Below are 26,925 nucleotides of genomic sequence, written 5' to 3'. Positions count from 1 at the left end.
GCTCAACTGGTCAGGCCAGTGTTTACCCTCTAAATCAGGTCCCTTTCACCCTTTAATATTTTTTCGTACTCATGTGATTACATAGCTTGCTTCTTAATTGTGTTCATGAATTCAATCAACAACGCCACACGGTACCAAGTTTCACATTACCACTCTCTGGTTGAAAATATCGTCCCCCAAATTCTCTAGTATCCCAACATCTTCTGACTTATTTATCTACTTGAGAAAAAAAATCTAAAACACATTTCACATTAAAAATAGGCCAATTAAAGTAGAATTACTGATTATTTGTTGGTTAGATGTATTATACAGTAAAATAGTACTCTTTACAGCAACATAAATTTATATAGCACCTTTAATATCATAAAATCCCTCAGGTTGCTTCACAGAAGCATTATAAAGCAATATATGACACCAAGTCATGCAAAGAGATAAAGAGTCACTGGCTTGATTGAAGAGGGAGATTTTAAGATATGCCTTAAAAAGAAAAAAAACAAATTAGATGCAGGAAGTGTATTAGAGCTCAGCACCTACATAACTGAACTGAAATTAAAGTCAAGGATTTTCAAAATGCCAGAATTATAGGCGCAAAGGTATCTTGGAGGAGACTACAGACAGCAAGGGATTTGAAAACAAGAATGAGAATTTTAAAATCAAGACATGACTTGACCAAGAGGCAGTGGGATTTAGCCACCACAGAAACAAGTGGAGACAACAAGTGGTTTTTGGAAATCCTCAAGTTTACAGAGAGTAGGATGTAGATGCCTAGCTAGGAGTGCATTAGAATACTTAAGTCTAGAGCAATGCAGGCATGAACAAGGATTTCAGCAAGGTAAACTGAAGTTGGGATGAAATTCTATATTATTACAGGGCATAATGGCATGATGAAATTGGACTCTTAAGTGACACGAAGATTGGATACAGATTGTCCTAATCTCAGACTGTTGCCAGAGAAAGGGATAAGGTTATTAGGGAATGATGTTTGGAGTGGGAACCAAAAATAATGGCTTCAGACTTCCTAATATTCAGGGAAAATTTCTCATTCAGTGCTGAATGTCAGATATGCAGTTTGACAGTTTAATAATAGTACAGGAGTCGAGAGGTTGTAGGAAAGTGGAACTGAGAATCATCAATATATGTATCAAACTAGTGTGGTACTTTTGGATGGTGTCATGACAGGCAGCACATAGATGAAAAATAAGAGGAAGCCAGTGATTGATTAGAGATACCACAGGCAACAGAACACAAGAAGGAAGAGAAGCATCTGCAAGTGATTTTCTTGGTACTATAATAGAGATAAGAATAGAACCAGGTGAGAGTAGTCCATAAGACTGTAATAAATAGAAACTGGAATAGACCATTTGGCCCCTTGAACCTGTTCTATCCTTCAATAGGATCATGGCTGATCTGACATTCCTGGAGATGACGGTGTGGTGATATTGTCACTGGACCAGTAATCCAAATGTCCAGGCCAATCATCTCAAGGATATGGGTTCAAATAATGAAATCAATCACTATGGCAGATGGTGGAATTTAAATTCAATTAATAAATCTGGAAATGACAGCAAGTTGCATTCATGGTGACTATGAAACAATCAATTTTTGTTTAAAAGAAAAAATCCATCTGGTTCATTTATGTCATTCAGGGAAAGAAATCTGCTGTCCTTACCTGGTCTGGTCTACAGATGACTCTTGACCTACAGCAATGCATTTGACTCTTAATGCCTTCTCAAATAGCTTAGCAAGCTACTCTGTTTAGGGCAATTAGAGTTAAGCAACAAATGCTGGTCTTGCCAGCAATGCTCCCTTCCCATCAAAGAAAAAAACCCAAAAAAGATTGTACTCCAGGATGATTCTGCACCAGGGAACAATGTTAGCAGAGAGCAGCAGGACGTGATAGTGAGACTATCTGGCAACAAATGGTTCAACCAATTGTTTAACATAAACTGATCGAGAAACAAACAGAGCCATGAAGTCACGGCATGATTCACAAGGCAGCTTACAAATGCAATTCATTTGATCATAATGATTTTAATCAACCAGATGCTACATTTCCATTTGGGGTCCAAGTTCAAAGCATTTGCAGTTAATGATAGATTTTTCTGCTTTGTGACCATTTTTGTATATATCGCAATTTTACATAAATAGACTCAAATTAAATGAAAACCAAATTCTAAACTTAACCATTGGGTTTCAGCTTCCTTTTGACTAAATGGTTTGATGACTTGTAGTCGAGCTTCAAGTAATTAAAAATGTTAAATAAGGGATTTCGAGCTTCCTTTTAGCATTTGAAATGATCTGGGTTAAAATCTCAGTTAACCCAATAACTTATTGAACGTATGATTCAAACACTTTTGCACTGTAATCTGAGCTTTCCACGTAGATCCATTATGCTCACTGTATATTGCAAAATTCATTGGGAATAAAAAACAAACACAGTTCATTCCATTTAACTAAGTTAAACTTGAACGCAGTCAAGTTCAACTGAATATGTTGATATGTATTTTTAATACAATAGTTAATGTTAATCTTGTATCACAGGGTTGGCAAATAAATAGCTGAAATATTTAGTTTTGTAGTATCAAATCTTTCAGCAATATTGAATTTAAAAAAAAACAATGTCTATATCCTTTTCCCCTGCCTCTTTCCACGTTGCTCCCCTTTTCCAGCATCCTGTTCCGGTGATCAGATCGAACTTGATTCATAGGTGGATTTGCATGCGATCCGTGGATCAGGATTCATTCAAGCGCAGCAAAGTTCCAGTAGTTGTTGGGACGCTGGCGTAAACAAAAAGCAGAATATGTAATAAATACAACTCCTACAACCCTCACATTCCAATTGTAACATGAAGTTGAAATTTCTTGTTTTCAACCTGTCAGTTTGAAATAAAAAGGTGAAAATAAAAGAATATTTTTTAAAAAATCTTAAAATGTAGAAAAGAATAGCTTTTTCAGAGATTCCACAATAGTACAAATTGAACAATGGTCACTTTGTGCTCTAAAGTTTATGGAACCCAAATGACAAAAGAAATAAATGTTGAAACCATTTTTGAAAGACCTGAAAGGTATTTGATTCTTTATAGCCTTTTGTTTTCCTAAATAAGGATGCTTTCTGCTTAGGTCACATCATTTATGTCAGCACCCCTCCCCTGGAACCCTAACCATGGGGAGCTGACAGCCGTTTCCTCCCAGCAGCTATTCACAATTCTATTCAGGAGCTGCTTTGTTTTCTCTTGCTGTTCAAAGAGAATTTTGCTTGAGTTTCTTGCATTCTCCCCATCAGTTACCAGTTAACCATGTTCCTAGTTCGACAGCAATTTGCAGAATGGAGAAGCAAAAAAAAAAACAAATCAAAGATCACGGCAGAACTCCAATCACATCCTTGTCTAGTATTGTCGTGATAAATTATCAGCCATCATAGGATAGCAATCAGAGAAAGTGTATCTAATTGATTGCTAAAGTAGGCAAAATGAAGGGCTAAGCAGCACACTGCTGCTCCCAATCTTAACTTGGTTAATTTAATTGCTACCAACCTAAATGTTGATATTGCTAAATTGAGATCATCAACTGAACTCAGACAGGAGTTGAAACAAAGATAGGCTTGTCCATACATTGCACATGCTCTTCATATCATTAACATTTGACAACAAATTCCTAGTAAGTACATAATTCCTGAAAGAAACAAAAGTACTACTTTACCATTTCACCAACTCTGCTCCAATGATGTCATGGACATGATACTGGATCCCTAACTTCACCATGGATGTGCCTTTACGTGTTTCTAAGTCAGACTGCAAAACCTCATTGTATTTAGATTTCCGTATCATGCGAAGAACAGCTTTGCGACCTGTAATGTGTAACCAATGCAAGCATTTATCTTTTTACAGGTGATTGTTAAATGTCGAAAAGCAACTCAGACTAATGCAAAAGAAAAAAAAACACTGGTACAAGACTGGAAAGTATTCAGGCAAAACTGGATTCTACCAATCTGTACTGAAATACCATACCAAAGCATCATTTCACACTGTCAATATACGGTCACAGTATTAGAGTGAGGTTTGAAATATCTGTAGCATTTTCCTGAAACACCTTTCTTAAAACAAAGTTGACCCAAAACACTTTTCAGGATCTCAGGACAACCAAAGTATTTTAAAAACTGCCAGTTGCTGCTTTGTAAATAAACCAATTTGCACAAGGTAAGGGCCCAATAACAGGACTGCTTTTGACTGAATAGTGCCATGAAATCTTTTATATTCCTCGAATCAGTCATGCAGCACAGTCCAATCAGTCCATGCCGAACATAATCCCAAACTTAACTAGTCTGCCTTTACTAAAACATAATACCTCACATTTATCCATATTAAAGTCCATCTGCCACTCTTCACTTCTTTGATCCAATTGATCAAGATCCTTTTGTAATCTTAGATAACCTTCTTCACTGTCAACAATACTATCAATCTTGCTATCATCCACAACATACTAACAATGTCTTCTATATTCTCATCTAAATCATTTATATAAATGACAAACAAAAGTAGACCCACCACTAATCCCTGTGGAACACAGCTGGTCACAAGCCTCCAGTCCAAACAAAAACCCCTCCAACACCACCCTCTGTCTCCTGCCATTAAGCCAATTTTGCATCCAACTGGAAAGCTCACCATGAATCCCAGAGGATCTAACTTTACCAATTAGTCTACCGTGCAGAATCTTGTCAAAGGCATTACTCAAGTCCAAGTAATGAATGTCTACTGCCCTGCCTTCAATCTTCTTGATAATTTCCTCAGACATGATTTCCCTTGCAGAAAACCATGCTGACTCTCTCAAAGCACATGAATCCTACCTTTCAGAATCGCTTCCAACAACTTACCCACCACCGAAGTCAGACTCAGGTCTTCAGTTCCCAGGCTTCTCCTTACATCCCTTCTTAAAACAGGGGCACAAAGTTTGCCACTGTCCAGTCATCTGGCACCTCACAGTTATAGATGATACAGAAATATTTCTAAGGCACCCCAAAATTAACTTCCCATGAAGTCCTGAGATATACTAGATTTACCCATGTTTTCATTTTGTAAGATGTCGAGCATATCCTCTTCTGTAATCTGAACTGTTTTAAAAAGATCAATATTTATTTCCCTGCGTTCTCTAACCGCCGTTTCTTTCTCTACAGTAAATATTAATGCAAAATATTCATTTAATATCTCTCCAATCCCCTGGGGTTCAACACAAAGATGACTTATTAAATCCCTACTGTCTCTCACCCTTAATATAGTTGTAGCATCTCTTTGGATTATCCTTATTTACCAAGGCTTTCTCATATCCTCCCTTTGTTTTCCTGATCTCCCTCTGAAGAATGCCCCTGCACTCTTTATACTATTCAAGAGATTCATTTGAACCCAGTTATCTTCATCTAATATATGATTCTCTTTCATTCTTGACTAGAATCTCTATCTTTATTCATCCATCGTTCTCTCATCCTACCAGCCTTACCTTTCACACTAACAGGAACATAATGACTCTAAATTCTCATTATGACACTTCTGAAAGCCTCCCACTTATTAGATGTCCCTTTACCAGTGATGAACAGTCTACTCCAATTTTTCAAAGTTCTTGTCTCATACCATTAAAATTTGCCTTACTCCAAATAAAAACTTTAATTTTATGAAAGTCCTGTCTTTTTCCATAATTATTTTAAACCAAATAGAATTGCAATCACTAGCCCCAAAGTGTTCTCCTACTATTGATTCAGTCACTTGCCCAGTCTTGTTACCAAACTAAAAGGTCAAGTTTTGCTCCTTCCCTAGTCAGAACATTTTCATTTTAACAAAGAAAAGTTTAACAATTTCTTCACTATCCAAACCTTTAACATTATGGTTGTCCCAGCCAATGTTTGGAAAATTAAAATCACCTAATATTACAATCTTATCACTCTTGTATCGGATATCTCTCTACATTTTTGTTCCTCAATTTTCCTGAGTATCAGGTGGGTCGGTAGTACAATCCCATCAAGGTTATCATTCCTTTTGTATTTTTAATTTCAACCCATATATATTTTCACAGGACAATTTTTCAGAAATATCTTTTCTAGTTACAGGAGTAATCAAAACCACCACTCAATCCCCGCCCCCACTTTTGCCTCTCTTTCTATTGTTCTTAAAGCAACTGAAACCAGGATCACTGAGCTGCCAATCCAGTCCATCCCTTGGCATTCTGTAAATGCTATGACATGCCAATCCGGTGTTCCCAAAAATGCCCTGAGTTCATCAGCTTTACCTGCAACATCTCTTGCATTGAAACAAATGCAGTTTAATTCTTCAGAGTTTTTACTTCGTTCTCTGACTTGCTCTTGTCGGTCTTTTCTAATTTACTTGTTCTCATCAGATTCAAAATCATCTTCATCTAACTATTTACTCTGGTACTTAGGATCCCTCCAGCCCCTTATATCATTCCTACTAAACACTAGTTACACATCTCATCTGAAACATACAATCACATTCCCTCAGAACTGAAATGAAGAGTCTAGATGATCGGCCAGGTTCTGAGCCAAAACTAAACATGCTACCACTGAGCCAAGGTTGATAACTTCACTTTTAGTCATTAAAACATTGAACTATATCTCAGAGCCAAACAAAAAAAAACCTTTAGTTTCCTGATTAAATTCAAAAGTTGCTTATGCCAATCAGTAACGGTCATGTTTCTAATGCATGGAACTTACCATTTACAAAATATTTCACAAATCGGCCAGCACCTGGAATGGCAAGCCACCAACTTCCAACATCTCGTACTGTAAGAACTCCTGCGTTCACTAGTTGCCTGTTAACAAAATTTTTTAAGAAGTAGTTTTAAAATGAAACTAATCTCCAGATGATCCAATCTTTAGCAACAGCCCATGCAGAGATTACAGCTATTCCATGGACATTTGTGAATCTGAAGTTGATTTTATAAAATCTATAGTTTCCGTACAACTTGAATGGACATTAGAGGCATTAACGAGAAAGGGCTTCATTGCCAGAGCTAAAATGGACATTAAAAAATACATGATATATTTGAAGAGGACTAAGGAGTTCTTCCAAACATTCTGGTCAATATGTTAACCTCAGTAAACACTAACTATGGAATATTCTTCCTGATTGCTGCCTCAAGTGCCAAATGACTGCTCACTCTGTCTATATAACAAATCGCTTCATTTCCAAGTAAGTAATGAAAAACAAGAGAGCTCAGAGTCACAATGAAGTACTACCATAAATATATTATGATGCAACATATAATTGACAATTTAACTACATTTGACCTTAACCTTTTCGCTTAAATGAAAAGAAGGGAAACCAAACAAACTTATGTAATGAACTTGAGCATGCCTTTCACATGGATCCTGATTCTACACAGTGATTCAAATCCTATCACACTTTTTTTTTGGAAAGTTCTTAATCAGCATTGTCTAAACGTGCTAATATACAAAGGTTAATTAGCATCTAAATTTGCTTCTTCAAATTATACAGAAAAAAGTGTCTCAATCAAAAACTGAAAAACATTCATATTTCTACTTCTGGATTTAGAAAATCAGTGATTTTCTATCAGCGAGCAAACATCTCAACATTTAATAAAAATAAAGAATAAACCTAGCAATACTCAGCAGGTCCAGCAGCAACTCGCTGGAGAAAGGGACAGGTCTTATTTCATGTCAGTGACCTCTCTTCAAGACTTTGAAATAAACCTTTTTGAAGTGTTTTCTTTTAAATGTATTTAAGTGGTCATCCAAGTCATCAAAATATGTCTATAGTGTGCTAATTAATTCACAGAACAAGTTTGAGATGCTCAATGTCTTACTGCTTTCCTGCAAGATGATGCACTTCTTTCATGTGTTATTTTTTATTATCGTCATCATCATCATCATCATGAGTACTTACGTAATTTCTTGGTCATGAAATGAAAACTCCTTCAGCATTTTATCTTTGTTGAAACCAAGATCTGTACACGAGTTCACCACAGTGTCCAGAAACCTTTGCACTGTTGAAGCAGTTTCTTTCATTGCTGTCGCAGCCAAAACCTTACTTTTGTAATCCTCAGTAAATACAATGCCAAACACATCTGTGTCAAATCCAAATTGGAAAATCCGAACATGTCCCAGATCTTTCAGCTCATTCTGATCAATATATAGGAATGAAGACAATGAGATTATTAATTGTCAATTTAGATAAATGTGAATACCCCAAGATTCTTAACATTTAGTGAGTAAGAGATTATAATTAGTTACAGTGTCAGCCTTATTTCAGTGGAAAGCATACTTGCCTCAGAGTCAGCAGATTGTGGGTTCACATCCCTGTCAAGTGATTTGAGCACATAATCCAGGATGGTGCAGTCATGAGAAAATACTGAAGAAAATTTACCTGAGATCATAGCTCTGTTTCTGTCTGTATAGATACTGTCTGACTGCTAAGAAAGATTTTCTACTTTTACTGAACATGGAATTCAAATGGATATGAAGCAACTTATCAACCATGATGGGGTCAGTTCACTCAGTCGACCAGATGGCTCAAGTGTGTTACAGAATGGAGGCTTGCCTTCTTGCCACGTGCCATGCTTGGTATGGAGTGGTACGCTTCAAGCATCATAATTATTTGTCTCTCATGGAGTACAGCTAAATTACATTATTGATCAATATACATGCATTTCAAGTTCAATCTCTCGGTTAGTTCCAGACAAACTTCGACAACACATCTGTAGTAGTTTCATACAGTGATGGGACTTACCAGCTGACGATCAACTGTAGTTTTGTCTTTAACAATGCTGTAAAGTTGGTGTTTTAAAACAATAGGTGGAAGAGAATCATCAAATAACTTACGAGGAAACAATGACGCTAAAAAAATCAGTGCAGACTTGGTATCATTTGGCATTCCTATTAAAAAAAGGTGAAGAAAAGTTTTTTTTAAATTGGATAGCCTTTACAAACAGCAATCAAAATAATTATACAATTTCAGTAATCGAAATGAAAATTTATTTGGACGTGCTTTATGTATAGAGCAGGCAGACTATATGAGCACTTTCTTTCAATTACAATAATAAAATCTGGATTCAAGAAACTTGACATCTAGCAGTAATATCTAGTGAGAATTAAGCTAGTTATTACCATAATTTGGATTGATTTAATTTTCCCCAAATTGCTTACATTTTGTTTGAATTCTTATAATTAGTGCAAGACTGACAAAAGCTGTCTTAGTGGGAATTAAACCTATAACCTCTAGCTTATTGGTCCAGCATAACCAGTCAGCTACTATACCCAATTTAAATCAAGTATTAGCATGGCCAATTCTGGAAGCTGAGAGATTCTGAGAATAGGATGTCCCAACAGGAGGGATTGATTAGAATGGACCATTTTCTCAGGAGTTCAGAAGAGATCTCATTGAAACATAAAATATGTTCAGATTGGACACAGAAATGTTGTAAACCCCGGCTGCAGAATCCAGAACTAAGAGTCAAAGTCTCAGAATACAAGGTTGGCCATTTAGGACTGAGCTGACGAGAGACCTTTGCACTCAATGTAGTGAATCTTTGAAATTCTTCATTTGAATTTGGAATTCAAATTAAATTATGTTTCTGGCCATTAAGGAAAGCATGGGAAGAGAGCAGGAAACTGCCATAAATTATACTGGACAGCAGAACAGGCTGAAGACACAAAATGGTCTACACTCCTGTTCCTGTTTCTTATGTTCTTCTGTGCAGCAAGTGAGAAGTTTAAAAGTAGTGGAGCAGAGGTTGAGGTCAAATCATGAAACAGATTACCTCCATCAGTATGGAGCCTGGTGTTGGTGTAGAGGTTACAATTGCTGATGCTTGAATGTCTATAGAAAACACAAAATAAAATACAAGTGGAGGGTGTATGTGGGGTTTAGGGCTCCAACTGGCTGCAGAGATCAGGCAGGACAAAGTCTGAAAGAGATCTATATGCAGAAGCAACATTTCTGAAATCATTGCACAGGGAGATGGAGAATGGTGGCAACAAATGAAGTAAAAGAATGTCTTTTTCAGTTGTATTATTTGGTACCTTCAAAATCTTTGGCTTCATTCTTAACTAATAATTTAAATTCTTCTGCTAATCCAACTTTTTGCTTCTTAACCTTTCGGAAAACGTCTGGTATCAAGTTTCTCTTCCGATTCATTACTACAAGCACAAAATAGAAATGTTTAACAATTAAAACATTATGATTCACATTTTACACTACAATAATTTCAGTTTCAAGATGAAGCAACTTGCAACACTAACTATCGATAAATATCATATGCTAATTTACTCATCCAACACAACCAGTTAGCTACTATACTCAACTTATACAAAGGCTTTAGTATAGATTTACAATAAAATTAGCTCCCCATACAGCAAACTTGTAGAAGCTGAGACACCTGTGGGGAGGGGACTGCCCCATTAGGAAGGATCAATTAGAATAGCCCATTTCCTCTGAATTTCAAAAGATGATCTTATTGAAGGATAAAATATATTGAGGGGGCTTGACAGAGTGGATACAATTAAACCAGCTTTAAGAGAACTTGAGCCATTCCCCAACAAAATATATGTATTTGTATAGCTTCTTTCATGACCTCAAGATATTTGAAGGTGCTTTACAACAAAGGAAATACTTTTGAACTCTCAATGATAATGAAGGAACAGTCATAATGAACAGTCAATTTCCACACTGCAATACCCCACAAACAGCAATGTGGAATTTTTTTAGCACTGTTGGAGGAGGAATAAGTAAGGGTTAAGATACCCAGAGAACTTCCTTTCTTGCTTTCAGACTATGTATCGGAGAATTGTTTACATTTACCTGAGGTCAGATATGATCTTGCTTACAGTCAGTGACCACAGAAAAAGACCCTTTAGCCCAAGTCATCCATGTCAAGCATATTTGCTAAACAAAACTAGTCCCATTTTCCTGCATTTGGCCCATTTCACTCTAAACCTTTCCTAAACACATAGCTGTCCAAATGTCTTTTAAGTGCTGTATTTGTACTCATCTGTACCACTTTCTCTGGATGCTTGTAATACACACACACACACACACCACCTTTTGTGTGTAGAATTTATCTTTAGCTTCTTTTTAAATCTTTCCCTTCCCACCTTAGACATATGCACTCTAGTTTTGGACTCTCCTACCCTGGGAAAAGACTTTGGCTATTCACCTTATCATGATTTTATATTCACTCATGATTTTATAAACCTCTACAAAGTCACCCCTCAGCCTCTGACACTCTAGGAAGAACAGGCCCAGCCTATCCAACCTCTCTTTATAACTCAAACCCTCCAGTCTCGGTAACATCGTTGTTAATCATTTTGAACCCCTTCCAGTTTAATAACATCTTTCCTATAGCACGGCAACCAGAATTGTACACAGCACTCCAAGTGTGGCCTTAGCAATGTCTTGTACAGCCATAACAGCACGGCCCAGCTCCTGTACTCAAATGTTCTGACCAATGAAGGCAAGCATGTCAAACACGCTCTTCTCCACCCAGTCTACCTGTGACACCACCTTCAAGGCACTTTGTACCTGCACCCCTAGATCGCTCTGTTCAACAACGCCCTCCAGGATCCCATCTTTTTAACTGTGCAAATCCTGCCCTGGTTTGTCTTACCAAAATGCAACATCTCACATTTATCTAAATTAAACTCCATCTGCCACTCTTCAACCCACTGGCCCAGTTTAACATTCTCATCCAAAAAAGGCAAGATATCTAACAGTGTTGCACACCCTCAGTACTGCACTGAAAGTATTAACCTGGATGATATGCTCCAAACATTTGAAGCAGGACTTGAACGGACAACCTTCTGATTCAGAGGCTGCAATAAAAAAACTTTAAAAATTGCAATCTCTAATTGGACCAGGGCAGAATCATACATGTTATGAAATCAGCATCATATTAACATTAATAACAAATTATATACTTTGAATCAGTAACATGTTTGCAAATTTAACAAGAGCTAGCCATATAAACATTCGAAAATTACCCTGTCAAAAGCTGTCTACCTCCATTACAATCCCATCCAATACTCCTATCTTAAATGAACCAACAGGAATGTGTTTGACAGTGTTATGAATAGACAGGCAGGAGGCTGGAAGAACACAACAGGCCAGGCAGCATCAGGAGATGGAGAAGTCAACGTTTCGGGTGTAACCCTTAGCAGCACTGCTCATCAATAACCTGCTCTGTTTGGGTTCCACCAAGGTCCTATTCGTGACGTCAAAAATTATAGAAGGGAGGGGAGACAACGACCAAACTTAAGCCAGTATTTGACTGAGTATCCGCTATCACGACAAGATTAGAAATCAAGAATGAGAGTTTTGAATTTCCTCATAATCTAGAGTAACCGCAGGTGGGTATACACAGGAGAGTGTCGGGGGGTGAGAGTTATTGTGGATCAAGACAGAGGCTACAATATACTGTATTCCCTCCAGTTGAAATATGATTGGGGGAGATTTTTCAGAAGTAGGATGAAATAATCAAGTGTGGAAACCATATCCCAACAACAAAACGGTGAGCTATAATCACCTCTTCCCTCATGAGGAGCTACTGCAACTTCTCAGCCCTGCACCAACAGCTTCTTACGCAATCACTTCGCGACGCACAAACAGCGGCGCACATCTGACGTTTTTACCCGCGTCTTTAATTGATTGAATTCCGTGATTTTATTTTATTATTCAAATATGGAACCAAATCCTATTTTAATATTTAAATGCGCCGTTTCTCAATGTATAACCGTAAGTTTCTGTTTGTACACGTGAAGTAAAACATTAGCGGCTCCCAGATTGGATGGAGATGTCAGTGTTTCCGGGGGAATTTGTTTCCACCCAGAGGCTGAAGGCGGTGGCGTCTGGTTTTTCTCGGCGCCATTTTGTGCTCGGACTCGGTGATGGTGTGAGTTCCTTCCTCCCGCGGAGGAGGGGAATGATACCTTGTTCAAGCTGGAAGCGCGGGTTGGTTCATTTCTCCTCCTTTCCGCCGAATGAAGTTGTTCGGGGGTTTTTGGGGATATTTTCGCCGTCTCTCCCCGGAGCTCCGACCTCTCTGCGACTGAAAGGCCCGATCGGAATCCTCGAGAGAGGAGGGCAGGGACAGTCCCTAAATTCCGGCCCTGACTCGATGTTTGAACTCGTTGGGGGGCGGGGTAGTGGAGAGGGAAGCTCTGGTTCAGGTGCAGATTAAATTCAATCTTGTACATTGTCCCGGACAATCGTTTCCCCCGGTGAAATATTGTCCATGTTTATTATCTCAGCACTTGTCCTGTCGCCTCCATGAGATTGACCAATTCTAGATGGGAACTTGCTTCTCCGCTTGAGATTTTATTCAAACCCATTTTGTCATGGGATTCTTTCAGAAAAGAGAAACTTTCATTCCCTTAGCCGCAACTGGATTTCAACTCTAATTTGAGGAGTCAAAAGTTAGTATCACTAAAATTATTCTATCGTCGAGTTTTTAAAACTATAGCTTTAAAAGGATTGAGATTGTTGTCCTGTCTGTTTCTTTGTTATAATACAGAGATCTTTCATGGCTATGCAACTTATAATTGTCTCACGTTTTGAAATCAACAGCTTGTTAGTGGTTTGTAGTCTGTGGATGTAGTTTTGTTAATTTTTTTTGTAAAATGTGGTTAGGGTTTTGACATTCTGATTTTAAAGTCAGCAACTGTACTGTAAACAAGTCAATAAATAATATTTGGCAAATAATAAATGTCTTTGTTCTCTTGATGGTAGTGAATTATGTGGTGACCAAATCACAGGTTATATTTAGATAGATAAAGTATTATTGTGCCTAATGTAGACAATGCTATGCAGTTGAGAAATGTATGGCCTAAATGTCGCTTATGTGAAGTGCCAAACTGGCTTGCACTCCTAACTCATTAAGGCATTTCTCAGCCTGTCTGTCCTGTATCCCATAATTATTAACCCTGTTTGGGAGAAAGGGAAAATAAAATTTGTAAATAGTGAGGGAAGGTTGTTCTGTGTGCCCTGTAAATTAGCTGTAAAATAAGGTGTCATGACTGTATTTTAACATTGTACTGATTGTACTCATCTAATTCTATACTAATTGAACATTTTCTTTGCAACAGATCAATCCTTTTAATAACCAATTGAATTTATGAACCTTACAAAAAAATGTATATGACAACTGAGAAATCTAGGTTTCTTTTGGGCAAACTGAATATTAATTACTAGCCTGGCAATCAATACTTCTCATATATGCTGAAAAAATTGATCGACTCATGATCATTATTCAGTAACCGTGTTGGAAAATGGATCTCTACTGGCAGGATTGAGCATGAGTGTCCATGGTCACATAGCTTGTTGAAACTCAATACCTAAGGTCATAATGTGAAGAATGCTCAATCAGAATAAAGGACCAGAGGGCAGCCAGTGCTGGGGGAATCTAGCTCAATAGAATGTAACATCTTCAAGCTAGTTAATTTTTTAAAAATTCACTCATCGCATTTTAAAAAATAAAATGTAAGAGCTAGAGTAGGCCATTCAGCTCTTATAGAACAGTGAGGCAGAATAAGATTGTGGCTGATCTGCAGCAAACCTGAACTCTAGTTTCTCATAGCCCTCACATTTTTGATGTTTGAAAAATCTCGTAATCTCCTCTTTTATGCTTTTTGATATAGCCTCCACAATTTAGAGATAGAGTTCCAGATATCATTGCCTTCTGAGAGAAAGAAATTCCTTTGCATCTCAGTTTTGAGTAAATCTGTATTCTGTAACTATCTTCCCTGGCATGAAATTCATCCGCTGTAGAAACATATTTTTCAAATCAACCCTTTCAAGCTCCATTAAAATGTATGTTTCAATAAAGTCAAACCTGTATTTTCTGAAACTCCATAAATTAACATGCAAACAGAATCCCATCATCTGGGTAACAGTTTGGCAATATTACTTAGTACTGTAGGTGAAGGCCACTTGGCTTACCTTCACACGAGTCTTGGACAATCCAATGTTTTTGGTGCTGTTCCATAGATTTTAATTGTGGTTCAGTGATAGACATGGTTTAAACCTTGAAATATTTGTTATTTTCTCTATTTTCACATTTTCTGTAGAACAAACCACAATAAACACAGCCCCAACAAAAACATAAATTGCTGGAAAAGCTCAGCAGGTCTGGCTGGATCTGTGGAGAGAAATCAGTCAGTTTTGAGGGTCACTCAACCCAAAATGTTAATTCTGATTTCTGTCACAGATCCTGTCAGACCTGATTAGCTTTTCCAGCAGTTTCTGATTTACAGCTTCTGCAGTTCTTTTAGTTCTAATAAATACAAATATAACGCAAGTTCAGGCTGAATGGTGAATGAATAATATTGCTGCTTGCTGTTCACAAATAGTGCAATCTGATGGAACTATCATGATTTTTCAAAATTCCTATTTGTTTGCAAAATGAATACAGTACTCCAGTTTTAAAGTACATTTTAGCATATTTCTTGACATGGTATCATTCTAAAAATACAAATTTTAAAAATCAAATTTTTTAGATGTTTCAGAATCTAAATTGTGTACTAACTATTCCTGTTACAAACGGTATTTAGGTTAGCAAACCAACTTATAATAATCTTCTTATAAAACTTTTCAACTCAGCAGCTTGGGCTTGTAAAGGATGGATCGTATCTGATCAATCTGATTAAAGTTCTTGAAGAGATGGCTGATGTCATGGACAAGGGAATTTTAATGGATGCTATCTCTTTGGACTTCCAGCAAGTATTTCAGTCCGCCTTTAAACATTTGTTAACAAAAACTTCAGATGATGGGATTAAAGGCAAATTATTAACCTGGTTCAGAAATTTGTGAAGCAACAGGATAAAGTAGGCATAATGGGAGAGTCTTCCCATTGGCAGAATGTGACTAATGGTGTTGCACACAGATGCGTTTAGCAACCTCAGGAATTATCTGTTTATTAATGGGATTAGTTAATTGAATAGATAAAACTATGGCAGTAGATTTCAATAGGGACAAAAACGTCAATCATTTGGACCAGGGAAGAGGGTATTTTCTGAATAATGAAAAACTGGTGCTGTAAGATCTTAAAAAGGCATGGGAAGCTCCAAGCATATAGACTAGTAAAGTCTTATGAACAGGTATGTATTCTGGAAAAGGTTAATGGGATTCTGGCATCCAGAACCTCAACCTGAGCTACAAATCTTCTCCAAACAGGCTAATGGGATTCTAACCTTTATATCCAACAGACTAGAACATAAGGAGTAGAAGTAATGTTTGAACCATACAAAATTCTGGATAGGTCTAAAGTACAATGTTCAGATCTGGGCACTGCACATTGAGAAAGAGAGATCGACTTTGGAGGGATTATAACATTGATTTACTAGAATGACATCTGGATTCCAGGGATAAGTAACGAGAATAGTTTACATAAACTAGGGTTATGTTATGTTATGTGGAATTCAAAGTTAAGGGATAATTTGATCATCAATTCCTTAGATGAGGAAAGGAAAAGGTATGGTAGATGGAAACTATTACTGGGACAAGCATACATGCCCTAAAAATTAGTATCAGACTTTTAAAGAGTGAAATTAAGAAAGACTTGTACACGTGGATGTTTGAAACTCATTTCTGCAAACGTAATTTGATGTCAGATCATCTTTTCATTTTGATTCTGATATATCATGCATGCAAGCATAATGAGTTAGATCACAGATTAGCCATAATTCCCATGAGTGTTTCACCAATCAAAGAGCAAAATTACCTTTTCCTGATCCTAATTGAGATTTGTTAGTATTGGCACCAAAATTGGTGGCATAATAGTGAAGGTTTTCTAAGATTACAAAGGGATCTTGATCAAATGGGTCAATGGGCTTGAAAAATGGCAGACAGAGTTTAATTTGGATAAATGCAAGGTATTATATTTTGATACAACAAACAGGGGCAGGACATATAAATTGATGGTAGAGTCTTGGATAGTGTTGTTGAACAGAGGGACCCAGGCATGCAGGTACACAATTCTTTGAAGTTTATCACATATAGACGGGGTGGTTAAAAAAGCATTTAGCATGCTTGCTTTCATTGTTCAGTGCTTCGAGTATAGGATTTGAGAAGTCATGTTGAGGTTGTACTGGACATTGGTGGGGCTTCTGGACTATTGAGTCCATTTCTGGTTTCCCTGTTGTAGGAAGGATATTATTGAATGAGAGAAGGTTCAGAAGAGGTTTACCAGGAAATTGCCAATTATGGAAAGTTTGAGTGATAAAGAGAGGCTGGATAGGTTAGGACTCTTCGCAGGAGTGTAGGAGTTGAAGGGTGACCTTATACATGTTTATAAAGTCATGAGTGGTATAGACGGGGTTAACAGTAGGTGTCTCTTTAAGATGGAGATTCCAAGACTGGGGGCATATTTTTACAGTGAAGGAGGAGATATTTAAAAATGACGGGCAAATCTTTTACACAGAGGATGGTTTGCGCATGGAATGAACTTCCTGAGGAAGTGGCGGTTGCAGGAACAGTTACAATGTTTAAGAGACATTTGGATAGATATATGAATAGGAAAGGTTTGGAAGGATATGGGCCAAGAGCAGGCAGGTCGGGCTTGTTTAGTTTGAGATTATGTTCGATATGGACTGGTTGCACCAAAGGATCTGTTTCCTTGTTTTATGACTCTCTGTAGTTCGCATTTACTTGATGTAGGTTTGCTCGCTGAGCTGGAAGGTTCATTTCCAGACGTTTCATCACCCTACTAGGTAACATCTTCAGTGGGCCTCCGGGCGAAGCACTACTGATAATTCCTGCTTTCTATCAGCAGTGTTTCGCCCGGAGGCCCACTGAGGATGTTACCTAGTAGGGTGACGAAACGTCTGGAAAGAACCTTCCAGCTCAGCGAGCAAACCTACATCCAGAACCTCAACCTGAGTTACAAATCTTCTCAAAACTTGCTATGTTAGCATTTACAGAAGAATTATATTAGGTTAATATTAAGGCCCCTTTAGGTACTTTTTAAAATGGTCAGTTCCACTGGCACTAGCAACCTTTGATTATCTCATTCGAGCTGCCATATTTTTGAAGAAATCTGACGTTCAAAGGAGGTGCACAAATGGTGTGTTGTGGCTGGTTCGATTCCTATCCCCTTTCAACAGTTGCACGTGCTTACCAATTGGGAACTATGACTCTTTAAATAGAGGTCCTATCTATCTGTTTTTCTTCCTGGTTCCGGAATGCTGGGGCTAATTCCATGGTCCTCCCTCTGTTGCCCTGTCATTAGCTCCCCCCCCCCCAATCTAAAGAACATCCTGGGCTCTATGCCTCAGCAACATATGATACATTTCATCATTGAACTGCCATCTTAATGATACTAAGTTGCATTAAAGGAAGATGTTGGTATCAGAAGTTGATGTTTAACAAGGTAGGAAATTATTAACACTGAGTTACATTTCATGCTGTTTGTTAAGGAAATGTGTGATTGACACAATCCTTGATTATTGGTGGAGTGTGATGAGAATGTGTCAGTAGTCAAAAGGTTGATCTGTAAAAGCAAAATAAACAGTGAGATCTTTGTTACTAAATTAATTACATGCCAAAAGATATTGCCAGTTCGGATATATTGAGTCTGAAGGAAAAACAAATAAAACCATGCTTTCAGTATTGGATCAATGTTGGTTACCGAAGGAAGCAAAGAAAAACAACAAAGATATTTGTTTACAGCAAGCAGTTAAAGAGGTAAGATTCATGAAAATAAATGGACAAGCATTTTGAAGGCAATTCTTGTGTATCTTTGTATCACGAAGCTATCTTGTGCAGTATGCAACCACTAATAACTTTTAAAGAAAATGTACTGGACAATAGAGTATGGCAAACCAGACAAGATAGCAATAAGAAGTGAAAGAACTGCGGATGCTGTAAATCAAATAAAAACAGAAAATTACTGGAAAAGCGGAGCAGATTTGGTAGCATCTGTGGAGAGAAATCAGAGTTAATGTTTTGGATTGAACGACAATCAAGTGTTTTTATTTTTGAAGATAGCAGGAGGTCTTGTTCAGAGGCGAGGAGCATGAAGGACATTTTCACTGGGGTGGGGGAGTCCAGAACTAGAGGGCATAGCTTGAGGGTGAGAGGGGAAAAATTTAAAAGGGACCTAAGGGATAACTTTTTCATGCACGAGGTGATGGGGGGGGTGCATGTATGGAATGAGCTGCCAGAGGAAGTATTGGAGGCTGGTACAATTACAACATGTAAAAGGCATCTGGATGGGTATATAAATAGGAAAGGTTTCAAGGGATATGGACCAAGTGCTAGTTCCTGGGACTCGATTAGATTAGGGTATCTGGTTGTCATGGATGAGTTGGACTGAAGGGTCTGTTTCTGGGCTGTACATCTCTATGACTCTGACAATGACATTGTTGCACAGATTCTAACCATAAGCTGACCTGATGTGAGCTGGACCTAATTTCAAATAACAAAAGGTTTCTGAAGTTTGGTGTGCGCAAATATTTTGATTCTATTAAAATCATATTTGCCACTCCCCTCGTTTCATTCAGTCCCGAACAATAGGAAACATCAGGAATTGCTTTTCCAAGTGCATTCCCATTTCTGCCCATCGTACAGAATGAAATAGTTGGTTAGCTCACTGAGCTGTTGGGTTATCATGCAGGTGTTTTATTACCATACTGGGTAACAACATCAGTGCAACTTCTGTGAAGCGCTGTTGTTCTGTTCTGATTGGTTTTTTACGTGGTCCAGCCCGTTGAGGTTAGTGTCACTTCCGTATCTACTTTTCAGTGGTTTGTAAACTGGGTCTGTGTGTTTGTTGATGGTCTTTTTAGTTGAAAACCAGGCTTCCAAGAACTCTCTTGCGTGTCTCTGGTTGGCTTGTCCCAGGATAGTAACTTTGTCATAGTTGAATTGATGGCCCTTTCGGGCTGTGTGTATGGAGATGAAGGAGAGTAGATCATTTTGTTTAATAGCCAGTTGGTATTCATGATGTTGGATGGCTAGCTTTCTAATTGTTTGTCCAATGCTATGCATGCTATGGGTATGGAGTCCTTAGCTGAATAGGTAAATAGCTGACGTAGTGTGACTGTTGGTTGGTGTGCCACCATAATACCTAGTGGTCGTACCAGCCTGGTAGTTAGTTCTGATATGATCTTCCCATAGAGTTGGGTGGATAGTGTTTTGGTAGGTACAGTATTTTCTTGGCATTGTTTGTTGGATAGGCATTGGTGGACGAAGCTACTGGGGTATCCGATGTTAGCAAAGACTCTGTGTAAGTGTTCTTCTTTATACAGTTCTGCTGTGTTGCAGTGTGTCATGGCTCTTTTGAATAGTGGATTGACACAGCTCCGTTTGTGGACATTGGCGTGGTCGCTGTTGTCATTGAGGATCTGGTCCATCTGAGTGGGTTTCCTATATACTTTGGTTGTAACTCCTGCTTTGGTCATCCATTCTACCATAATATCTAGGAATGTGAGTTAGTTATTGTTCTCTTCCTCCCTGGTAAACTTGATACTAGTGGATATACTATTGATGAGGTGGTGTTTCTTCCAGTCTAGTACATTTGATGATGACAAAGGTGTCATCCATGTATCGTATCCATTGTTTTGGTTGGGTCAGGGAAAGGGCTGTTTTTTCAAGTCTCTGCATGACTGCTTTTGATGTTAGTTCCGAGATGGGAGAGCCCGTTGGTGTGCCGTTGACCTGTTGATATGTCTAACCGTTGAAGACAAAGTGGGTAGTAAGGCATAGGTCGAGCAGCTTGAGCATATTGTCCGTACTGATGGTGTTGATGTGTAAGAATGATACTTATATGATAAGCCAAATGAGCTTTAACAGCTGGGAGTCACTGTCACTGGATCCTCTAGTAGTGTGGAGTTATGTCAAGACATTATTCGAAAGAGCCGTGACACACTGCAACACACCAGAACTGTATAAAGAAGAACATTTACGCAAAGTCTTGGCTAATATCGGATACCCCATCAGCTTCGTCCGCCAAGGCCTATCCAACAGACAACGCCAAGAAGACACTGTACCTACTAAAACACTGGCCACCCTACCCTATGTGAAAAATCATATCAGAATTAACTACCAAGCTGTTATGACCACTAGGTATTATAGTGGCACACCAACCAACAGCCACACTATGCCAGCTACTTACCAGGACTAAGTACCCTATACTCATAGCATGCAGGACTAATTTGGTATACAGAATTCCTTGCAACAAGCACTACATCAGATAAACAGTTCGAAAACTAGTCATCCAACTTCATGAACACCAACTGGCTATTAAACAAACTGATCCACTCTCCCCCTTCCGCTTACACACAGACTGAGAGGGCCATCAGTTCAACTATGACAAAGTTACTATCCTGGGACAAGCCAACAGAGGCACGCAAGAGAGTTTTTGGAAGCCTGATTTTCAACCAAAGAGGCCATCAACAAATACATAGACCCAGTGTACAAACCACTGCAGAGAAGACACAGAAGTAACACACCTCAACAGACTGGGCCACTTAGAAGCCAAGTGGGACAGAACTCGCACTGATGATGTCACCCAGTATGGTAATGAAACATCTGCACGATAACCCAACAGCTCAGCAAGCTAACCTACTACCTCATCCACAACCCGAGCTATAGATCTTTGCAAAAACCTTAAAAATCACACACAATAATTGTAAGTCACAGCCTGATCAACATCACAACATTGTAATTGAACAACACACAACACAGACCATTTGGACTGAATGGCTATCTCTGCAATGGCATTCTATGGAACCTGTGCATCAAATGTCCTTTTTGTAATCATTATGGAATATTTAACAGTTCCCTTCTGTTCAATGTATTATACTAATACAAATCATCAGGTAATTCTAATATTGTGCAGAAAAGGTCTTTGAATTGTAAAGACTGGATTATAATAAAGCAGGAGTTCATAGTTTGTATATTAAAACAACTTTGTTTTTAGCAATCCCCCATGATGGATGGAAGTGAAATGTATTGTAATTATGGAAATTGAAAGACATAGAATGGTTATACTGGATAGTTCAGTGTATTTACAAACTCTTTTAATTAACTTGAATGTTTGACTCAAATGCCGATATTCTGAATATCTTTAATGCCCAGCCACTATTTTAGTGATTAATATAAAATACACTAGTTTGTGTGAAATTTGTCACTCATATTTGTGTGGGTATTTGCTAAATTTTAAATGGATAATTTAATCCTATTAGAATAAGTGATTTTAAATGTTTCATCTGGATAACCCAAGTTAAGTAGCAAAGTCCAAGTTACTTTTCTATCTTGTCTGTTGAAAGTACTCATTCAAGCTGGACCACAATTATCTATTCTTTATGTCTAAAGAATGGACAGGTTTTAGGCATCCAGGGCAAGTTCCTTTTTCTTGATCAACAACCACTATGTAGGTCACTACATTGCAGACTCATGCTCTGGCTGATCATTTATATTTTCTCTTTTCTCTTATACAGTCAGAGAAGTCACTTAATGCACCTTGATCAACAAACCCAATATTAACTGAGAATTGAATTGGGATTTGTTTTTATTTTATCCTACAAAGTACTGGGAAAACTCAGCAGGTCTGGCAACATTTGCAGACAGGTACAGAAACAGATGCTGCCAAATCTGCTGAGTTTCTCCAGCATTTCCTGTTTTAATTTCAAATCTGCAGCATCCAGAGTATTTTGTTTTTATTTGTAGGATGAATGGTCAATGTTTAGTTACCTACTGCCTTTACTAACCGAGCTGCTGAAATAATCTTCCAGTAGGATAAAGTAACTCACATAATATTGTTTTTTTTTCTGTTGATTATATTTAATGTGTTGTTTCTCTTAATTTCTTGCAGATTGTTTAATTAAGTCAAGAACTGTGACAATATGAATCGACATTTCAACACCAGTCGAGAATCGTCTGGTCGGGAAGTCTTTAAAAGAAAAGCAGATGATAGTCAAGAAAGTGGGATTAAATTACCAAAAACAGAAACTGATGAACACTACATCTTACGCACAAACAATGCAGACAGTAAACTCGCCCTTCCTGTACAGCCTGACTATTATGACAAGAGCTTTCCTGACTACAGGCAGCCTGTTGAGATTGGCTGCTTTTCATTAGATTCAAATCGCCAGCTCTTCAATGATGCCAGGCAGCTAAAATACTGTGTGAAACCCGCCAGCAAGAATCCAAATTTCAATCTACGGGATGGTTACAAAGACAGATACATAAAAAGGAATGATAACATTAAGGAAAAGCTGGATCATATCCTGAAGTGGATATTATTGAACAAATACAAATTCCCCACGCTGTCTGGTGGTGACAAATCACCTGCTTTATCAAAGTAAGTTGTAATGTTAGCTGTAGAACAGTATCGTTTGTTACAAAGCTCCTGAGGGAATGGAACATTTTTAGTTTCAAAATCCATTGTCAACATTCAGCAGTCTGCGGTTAACTAGAGTGAATTTTCTTTGATTCTTCCTTGAACCATATTTAGTTTCCACCTCAGAGTTTCCCTCAAATCCATATCAGCAACTGAGTGGAAAGTGTCAGTTTAGTCTTGAATTGGGGGCAGGCTTCTACTTTGCGACCTGGAACTGATTAAACTCATTTATATATGACCTTACAATCACCTGAGCATATATTTGAACCCTAACTCATAATTCAAAAGCCAAAGTCTGGCCTAGTGTGCCAGCCCATTCTCCAATCAGGAAATGTATGTAATTTTTTTAATGATACAGGTGTTTAGATGATTGTCATTGTGTGAAAATGTCACCATAGAGTAATCAGTTTATTTGCTCGTAACTATGGTAGCTAAGCACTTTATGGCCATGTGCATTTATATGACAAGATAGTCTTTCAGTGAAGGAATGTGATCTTGATTCCTTAATTTTCTGTCCCTTTATTTTGTGTTTGATGGGTTCCTTACAGATACTTCCTCAATAAGTGAAAACAAGCTTTGTGTGGTATAAAGAGAACAAAGTTGAATTTGTGTTTTGAAAATCATGAATTAAGGCCTGAAATGATTATGAAGAGAAGTGAAATTTACTTACTCAGGAATCTTACTCTGCTGTCACCTTGAGCTCTAACTGGATTCAAGCTGCAGTTAAATTGTACTTATCAGGGGGAAAATACACAAAAGATTTTGTATTCACATAACTAGAGTTCCTAATGTTACTGCAGAGAGAACGAAACTTGTCAACCTATTCAAATCTTCATACTCTGCCCTTCATCCTACAGTGGTGCAAAGACAAAACTCCTGTAGTATGAAGAGGATTAACCAGGGAATATTTCCTATTGCAACCTGATTATAATAGTTAATAGTGTTAACCTTGTACATCCCTGGCTGTTGGCAATGGAAACAGATCAACTGTGCTGTTTTCTTTCTTGTGTATGTTTTGCTGGTTTATGAGATTGTCTATGTCTGTTTCTACTTATAGTCAGCTACACACAGACTTCATCACATGGAGAGGACATCTGACTAAAATTCTAACTACTCCTTATGAGAACCGAGAGGGATGGATGTTGGCAGTGACTCTGTTTCATGGAACCTATTACATGAGTGAGGTAGAAACCGAGGAAGCCAGACGGCAGAGAGAGCAGCGGACTGAAATGCAGGAAGAATTGATATATGGAGGATATAAATTTGAACAGTATTTGTGTGCAGGTGAGAGATTTATCCAAAACTTTCATTGCTTCAAAACAATCCAGCTGTCAAAGGATTGCAATGGTCAGATTAAGTTGGTTAAGATAACTTTAACTTCTCAGTTTAAGGTGTGATGGGAAAGATTTAAAAGGGACTGGAAGGGTAACTTTTTCATGCAGAGGGTGTGCATGAATGAGCTGCTAGAGGAAGTGGTGTAGGCTGGTACAATTACAACATTTAAAAGGCATCTAGATGGGTATATGAATAGGAAGAGTTTAGAGTCACAGAGATGTACAACACGGAAACAAATCCTTCAGTCCACTCGGCCATGTTGACTAGATAAGTTAAATAAATCTAGTCCCATTTGCCAGCATTTCTTTATAGCAAAGAGATCGGAATTGAATGCAGTATTCCAAAAGTGGCCTAACCAATGTCCTATACAGCCAGAACATGAACTCTGATCTCCTATATTCAATGCACTGACCAATAAAGTCATGTATCCCAAACACCACTTTCACTAGCCTGTCTACCTGCAATTCTTCTTTCAATGTATTATGGAACTGAACCCCAAGGTCTCTGTTTAACAACACTCCCCAGACATTATACGCTTAATGATAAGTCCTGACCTGATTTGCCTTACCAAAATGTAGCACCTTGCGTTTATCTAAATTAAACTCCATCTGCCAGGATATGATCCAAATGCTGGCAAATGGGACTAGATCAGATTGGGATGTCTGGTCAGTGTGGATGAGTTGGACCAAAGGGTCTGTTTCCATGCTATATGAATCTGTGACTGTAAGTTGAGTATTTATTAGTATAACCACAAAGAGCTATAAGAATAAGGAACTAAAGAACAAACAGCAGTTAAAAATGCCAATGATCAGCCACTTCAGCTAAATGCAAAAATTGGAGTAGGATCAGACCATATGGCCCACCGAACCTGCTCCACCATTTAATTCAATCAAGGTTGATGTGGACTTTAACACTATTTTCCTGCCCACTCCCCCATATCCCTTAATACGCTGAGAGATTAAATTTCTTTCTCTCAGCATTGTATTCAACAATGGAACATCCATAATGCTCTTGGGTAGAGAATTTCATCATCTTTTAGGTGGAATAATTTCTACTCACCTCAGTCCTAAATAATTGGCCTAATGAAATGATTTAATTTTTTTGCTATCTATATGCTATAATGAGGAAAAATTGTATTAATGAACAGGAGCCAATATGACATTAATATGAGCTGAAAATGTGTTGCTGGAAAAGCGCAGCAGGTCAGGCAGCATCCAAGGAGCAGGAGAATCGACGTTTCGGGCATGAGCCCTTCTTCAGGAATTAGGAAAGTATGCCAAGCAGGCTAAGATAAAAGGTAGGGAGGAGGGACGTTGGAAATGCGATAGGTGGAAGGAGGTTAAGGTTAAGGTGAGGGTGATAGGCCGGAGTGGGGGGTGGAGAGGTCAGGAAGAAGATTGCAGGTTAGGAAGGTGGTGCTGAGTTCGAGGGATTTGACTGAGACAAGGTGGTGGGAGGGGAAATGAGGAAACTGGAGAAATCTGAGTTCATCCCTTGTGATGGAAGGTTCCTAGGCGGAAGATGAGGCACTCTTCCTCCAGCCGTCGTGTTGCTATTATCTGGTGATGGAGGAGTCCTAGGACCTGCATGTCCTTGGTGGAGTGAGAGGGGGAGTTGAAGTGTTGAGCCATGGGGTGGTTGGGTTGGTTTAGATTAGATTAGATTACATTACATTACAGTGTGGAAACAGGCCCTTCGGCCCAACAAGTCCACACCGACCCGCCGAAGCGAAACCCACCCATACTCCTACATTTACCCCTTACCTAACACTACGGGCAATTTAGTATGGCCAATTTACCTGACCCTGCACATCTTTGGACTGTGGGAGGAAACCGGAGCACCCGGAGGAAACCCATGCAGACACGGGGAGAACGTGCAAACTCCACACAGTCAGTCGCCTGAGGCGGGAATTGAACCCGGGTCTCTAGCGCTGTGAGGCAGCAGTGCTAACCACTGTGCCGCCCACCGTGATCCGGGTGTCCCAGAGGTGTTCTCTGAAACGTTCCGCAAGTAGGCGGCCTGTCTCCCCAATATAGAGGAGGCCACATCGGGTGCAGCGGATGCAGTAAATGATGTGTATGGACGTGCAGGTGAATTTGTGGCGGTTATGGAAGGATCCCTTGGGGCCTTGGAGGGAAGTAAGGGGGAAGGTGTGGGCGCAAGTTTTGCATTTCTTGTGGTTGCAGGGGAAGGTGCCGGGAGTGGAGGTTGAGTTGGTGGGGGGTGTGGACCTGACGAA

General features: G+C 38.6%; 2 protein-coding genes across 6 annotated transcripts in view; one reads left to right on the top strand and one right to left on the bottom strand.

The window, feature by feature from the left end:
- Positions 1–337: 337 nt before the first annotated feature.
- Positions 338–13,080, bottom strand: LOC122560618 (serine/threonine-protein kinase 19-like). Of its 4 annotated transcripts, none has more exons than XM_043711432.1 (7): positions 12,943–13,080; positions 10,042–10,158; positions 8,750–8,895; positions 7,907–8,142; positions 6,715–6,812; positions 3,699–3,846; positions 338–2,777 (listed from the first exon to the last, which is right to left on the bottom strand). In XM_043711432.1, the coding sequence occupies exons 2-7, from the start codon at positions 10,154–10,156 to the stop codon at positions 2,732–2,734; spliced, it is 789 nt and encodes a 262-aa protein (XP_043567367.1). In that variant the 5' UTR covers positions 10,157–10,158; positions 12,943–13,080; the 3' UTR covers positions 338–2,731. The 4 variants fall into 4 exon arrangements, with proteins under 4 accessions (XP_043567367.1, XP_043567366.1, XP_043567368.1 ...); XM_043711431.1 differs by lacking the exon at positions 12,943–13,080 and adding an exon at positions 12,540–12,665; XM_043711433.1 differs by lacking the exon at positions 12,943–13,080 and adding an exon at positions 11,998–12,471.
- The window catches only part of dxo (decapping exoribonuclease), a 24,450-nt gene continuing 10,351 nt past the window's right edge, over positions 12,827–26,925 (top strand). The window contains exons 1-3 of one of the 2 annotated variants that reach the window (XM_043711427.1): positions 12,827–12,964; positions 22,824–23,312; positions 24,409–24,635. In XM_043711427.1, the coding sequence (XP_043567362.1) occupies positions 22,855–23,312; positions 24,409–24,635 (685 nt within the window). In that variant the 5' untranslated portion in view covers positions 12,827–12,964; positions 22,824–22,854. Of the gene's footprint in view, positions 12,965–13,191; positions 13,429–22,823; positions 23,313–24,408; positions 24,636–26,925 lie in introns of those variants that run through there. The other variant, XM_043711425.1, reaches the window with a different exon arrangement.

Source organism: Chiloscyllium plagiosum, chromosome 21 (genome assembly GCF_004010195.1).
Source record: "Chiloscyllium plagiosum isolate BGI_BamShark_2017 chromosome 21, ASM401019v2, whole genome shotgun sequence".
In the NCBI taxonomy this organism is placed as follows: Eukaryota; Metazoa; Chordata; class Chondrichthyes; order Orectolobiformes; family Hemiscylliidae; genus Chiloscyllium; species Chiloscyllium plagiosum.
Note: the sequence above shows the minus strand (reverse complement) of the source record. Positions and strands in the feature narration are given on the sequence as shown.